This window comes from Pinus tabuliformis, chromosome 5_1, assembly GCF_031772625.1.
Source record: "Pinus tabuliformis cultivar Carrire ecotype Pingquan chromosome 5_1, CPIR1, whole genome shotgun sequence".
Lineage (NCBI taxonomy): Eukaryota > Viridiplantae > Streptophyta > Pinopsida > Pinales > Pinaceae > Pinus > Pinus tabuliformis.
In genome coordinates, this window is record NC_142305.1 from 489,866,751 (window position 1) to 489,871,441 (window position 4,691).

At 43.6% G+C, this 4,691-nt stretch overlaps 1 protein-coding gene across 1 annotated transcript; it reads left to right on the forward strand.

Moving 5' to 3' along the window:
* The first annotated feature begins 3,388 nt into the window (after window positions 1-3,388).
* Window positions 3,389-4,399, forward strand: LOC149165626 (uncharacterized). The gene is made up of 2 exons (XM_089429883.1): window positions 3,389-4,156; window positions 4,313-4,399. Exons 1-2 carry the CDS (start codon window positions 3,389-3,391, stop codon window positions 4,397-4,399), a joined length of 855 nt encoding a protein of 284 aa, XP_089286009.1.
* The last annotated feature ends 292 nt before the right edge of the window (window positions 4,400-4,691 follow it).

The window sequence follows — 4,691 nt, forward strand, 5'->3', positions numbered from 1 at the left end:
CCGAAAGTCCAAGAAGAAACAGAGAGAGGAGAAAACTTATCTGGAAGTCCTCCAAGGCTCTTAGAAAGCTCTTAAAGGAATGATGAATACCAGATCTAGGTGCAAGCATGGTAAGGCTCCAAAAGGAGCCACAACCTCCCATGCTAGTAAATAATGAAATACGTCTCCTGGAATTGTAGAGGATTAAGCGGCAAGTTGAAAGAAGAAGATCTGAAAGACATTGTGAGGCTGTACTCACCTGAAATCCTTCTCATCCAGGAGACAAAACTGGAGGACCTTCTACTCCTCCAGGTAAGCAAAGTTTCTTGCATAAAGGCCAAGGGAGAGCAATCAGCGCCAGAGGCGCCTCTGGAGGGATTGCCTCCTTTTGGGACAACTCCAAATATGATCTGATTCACGAAGAATGTTGCCCCCATTGGCTACTCACTAAGCTCCTCCATAAAGAATCTGGCCACCAAGTAAGTATGTTCAATCTTTATGCTCCGGTTTTACCTTCTAAGAAAAAAACGTGTTGGGACTCGCTCCAGTCCTATCTTTTATTGCACAATCTAGAAAATATTATTATTGCAGGTGATCTGAATGTTAGACTAACTATAGAAGAGAAAAAGGGGGGCTCACTGGTCAGGGACCCAGCTAGAGAATGGGTTGAAGACCTCATTCTAGATTGGGATTTGGAGGATATCAAGCCCACATCTGGGAAATTCACCTGGTCAAACAAAAGGTTAGGCCCAGGCCACATTGCTGCTCGTCTGGACAGATTTCTAGTCCAATCCTCCTTCTTGACTTGTGGTCTAATGGCCTCCTCTAAAATTCTGCCGAACTACACCTCTGACCATAAACCCATTCTGCTTGAGCTCTCCTTGGATGGAAATCTTGGCCCCATTCCCTTTAGATTCAGTTCTTTGTGGATTCATCAAGAAGGATTCCAAGAGGTGGTCTCTGAGGCCTGGAACCAGCAAGTTCAAGGATCCCCTTTCTTTGTGTGGGAAGAAAAAATGAGGAGACTCAAAAGGGAGCTCAAGATGTGGGCTAAAAGGTTGAAAACGCCCACCGCCAAAAGAAAGGAGATGCATGATAGTTTAGCAGGCCACCAATTAACAATGGAGAATTCTGATGTAACGCAAACCCTTCTTCAAAAAGAAGTAGAGCTGCAAAAAGATCTCCATAAAGAAAGTAGGGATGAAGAAGAGTTATGGAGAAAGAAGTCCAGAAATCTTTGGTTACAGGCCGAAGACAAAAATACAAGCTACTTCCATAAGCAAGCTGAAGCACACAAGCACTTCAAAACAGTAAATGAAATTCACTATCAAAACATAGTGATTAAAGACTCTGGCGGCATAAAGCGAGCAGCCCACTCCTTCAAAGATCTTTATTCTGCCCCGGAAGACCCTCCTATCGATTCTCATGCCTATCCGATTGATCTTATTCCTCACTGTGTTCAAGATTCCGACAATATCATGCTGATTGCTCCGATCAGTATGAATGAGATTAAAAATGCTCTGGATTGCATGGACCTGGATAAAGCCCCGGGCCCTAATGGATTCACAGCAAGGTTCTATCTGACTTGCTAGCCCACAATTAAAAAATACCTTCTAAGAATGATCCGTAAATCTCAAACCTGTACCAAGATTGGAGGCAGCACCAACTTAGCCTTCCTTGCTTTGATTCCCAAAGACAAAGACGCCACCGATTTTAGCATATTCAAGCCCATTTCTTTGTGTAATACAAGTTATAAGCTGATTACAAAAATAATAGCAAACCGTCTTAAGAAAATTCTGCCGGTCATCATCCCTAAAAGCAAAGGAGGATTCATAAAAGGGAGAAAGATTCTTGACAATATTTTGCTGGTGCAAGAAGCAATTCATTCAAGATGTCACCGAAAAGAGAAAGGCATGGTAATTAAGCTAGATCTAACAAATGCCTCTGACAGGGTGAGACATGATTCCTGTTCTCGGTGATGGGGAAATTTGGCTTCTCTAAAGCTCTCATAACTTGGATGAAAGCCTACATTACCTCCCCTTGGATAGCACCTCTGGTTAATGGTCGTTCAACGGATTTATTCCAGGCCTCGAGGGGGCTAAGACAAGGTTGCCCTTTGTCCCCGCTTCTTTACACCATTCAAGCTTCAGTGCTCAGCTTCCATGTAGACTACTGTCAACAGATCCATACTCTACCAAGCCTGAGAATGGCTCAAAATGTTAAAGACATAAATCATGCCCAGTTTGCTGAAGATATTTTATTACTTGGAGGAGCTAGCATAAATTCTACTAGAACCTTCAAGAAAGAGTTGGACATTTATAAGGAGGTTTCGAGTAGTGAGATTAACTATCTAAAATGCATGATCTTTGGCTGGAACTGCTCGACCAAGGATTTGACAGACATAGAAAGGCTTTTAGAAATGGAAAGAAACCTGACCTAGGAGTCATTTAAGTACCTTGGGATCCCAATCTTCAAATCAAATCCTAAGGTAGCTCACTGGATGCCCCTGCTAGACAAGCTAAAACTCAGAACTCAAGCTTGGGAGCCTCATGGTTGAATAATGCTGGGAAGGTAATCCTAATGAAATCTATTCTCATAATTCTCCTGGCTTATTAGAATTCCATTCTACTAGCTCCTAAAACCTTTATCAGTAAAGTGGATGGTCTCCTTAGAAGATTTCTGTGGGAGGGAGGGAAAAATAACAAAAGAAGGCTTCATTTAGTAAATTGGGACACTATTAAGAAGCCTTTCTTGGAAGGAGGTCTACAAATGCGGGATCTGGTAGCCCAAAATCTTGCTTTGGGCTCCAAGCTCCTTTGGAACATTGTCTTCGGGAATCCTAGTTGGAGCAATAGAGTTCTGTGGAAAAAATATTTTCATGGGTAGTGTTTGAGGTGTTTGGACCAGCCTCCTAGAATAACCAAAGGTTCTCCAGTTTTCAAACTCTGTCTCAAAGCTATGAAATAGTTCAGTCATAAGCTTTATTGGATCCCAAGTAATGGGAAAAAAATAAAATATGGGAATACTCGATTCTTGGAGATCAGCCCTTGAATCAGATGGCAGATCTGGAAAATATCAGAGTTTGGCTTCAGGCCAACAATCTAGAAACTCTTTGGGACATCTCCAAATGGACAAATGATGCAGAAAGTCTATGGGATGGTTGGAATTTGGGGGAGGTCCCTCATTGGCTAGATGGTGAAGCCAAGTTATTGTTGGATCTACTCCAAGGAAAATCTCCCCTAAAGGCCTCTTCTAAGGACAAAAGAGGGTGGGGTTATCTGTCAGGCTCTTACTCAGTAGTAGAAGGTTACAAAATTTTGATGGTTGTCCCTAGCGTCCCCCCAGAGCCAACTCAATGGAAATTTATCTGGTCTTTTCCTGCTCTCCCCAAAATTGACTTCTTTGGACTATGGCACATAAAAGTATCCTCACTGGTGATAACCTGAGGAAGCGTGGAATGGCAGGTCCCTCCAGATGCCCTCTTTGTGTTTCGGATGAAGAAACGGATAATCACCTGTTCTTATTGTGCCCCTTTGCTCAAGAAGTTTGGAGGGGTGTCCTGATGTTAGGACCTGACAATATAGAGCTCCCAGGAAATATCCATGACCTTCTTCGAAACTGGGCCAAGTTATCCCCCTTCTGTCTCTCCAAAAAAAACCTTCTCAAGACTGGTTGGATGTGGATTCCCAAATTCACATGCTGGAAACTGTGGCTGGAGAGGAACAACAGAATTTTTAGGGAGGAGAGTTGCAACCCGGTCAGAATTATCACTAAGATCAAAGCCCTGTTGGGGGAGGCTTTAGAAACCAAACCCACCATAAGAAATGGCACGACTCTGGACAGTGAGGAAGATCAATGGTTAAAAGAGCTTGTTCCTAATCATCAGAATAGACCCATTCCTCCTGCTAAAGCCTCTTCTCACTGGGAAATCCGTCTGGAAGAACATGAATTCATCAAATGGAGATCTGCTTTGGATGACCACTGCCTTTTCTTCGATGGGGCCTCTAAAGGCAACCTAGGAAAGGCGGGTGGAGGTGGAGTTATCTTAAGCCCAGATGGCTCAACTGAGCTGCGATTTGCTTGGGGTCTGGGGCATGAAACAAACAACAGAGCAGAGGCTCTAGCTCTGTGGCAAGGTCTAAATCTGGCTCTTAAGAGGAATCTCCTCTCCATCTCAGTCTTTGGAGACTCCAGACTAATTATTCAGGCTATGAACTCTCAAAAGATCCCTTCTCAGGTGTAGTTAGCCCCCATCCTCAAAAAAATTAGACTAGTGTTGCCCAAGTTTCAAAAAATCTCCTTCTATCATGTGTTGAGAAAGTTAAACTCACAGGCAGATCTGGCAGCCAACCTAGCCTCTATCCGGAGCAGGAGATCCCTGTTAGTCAATGAGGTTGAATCGGACTACAACGTTCCTTAATTCTGGAGATGCCTGGGCCTCTGTTTTTCGCTGTCCAAAGCTTCGAGTTCGATCCTCTTAAGTGGGCCTCATATTTATATTACATTTCTTGTCATTTCGCATCCGCCCCATCGCAATTCCCATCCAAAGCTTTAACCATTCGCCATTGTGATATGTATGCACGATGAGAGCCCGGACCTGACCATTCATTTATTCCAGTTATTGCTATTTTACAACCGCCCATTGCAATTCCCATCCAAAACTTTAACCAATCGCCATTGCGATATGCGATGCGCGATGAGAGCCCGGACCC

What these genes read in the sequence shown, in the direction of transcription:
- LOC149165626 (XM_089429883.1), top strand. Translation starts at nt 3,389, where the DNA reads ATGGCACATAAAAGTATCCTCACTGGTGATAACCTGAGGAAGCGTGGA. An exon ending in GGAATCTCCTCTCCATCTCA is followed by an intron (nt 4,157 to 4,312) that starts GTCTTTGGAGAC and finishes TTAAACTCACAG; the next exon opens with GCAGATCTGGCAGCCAACCT.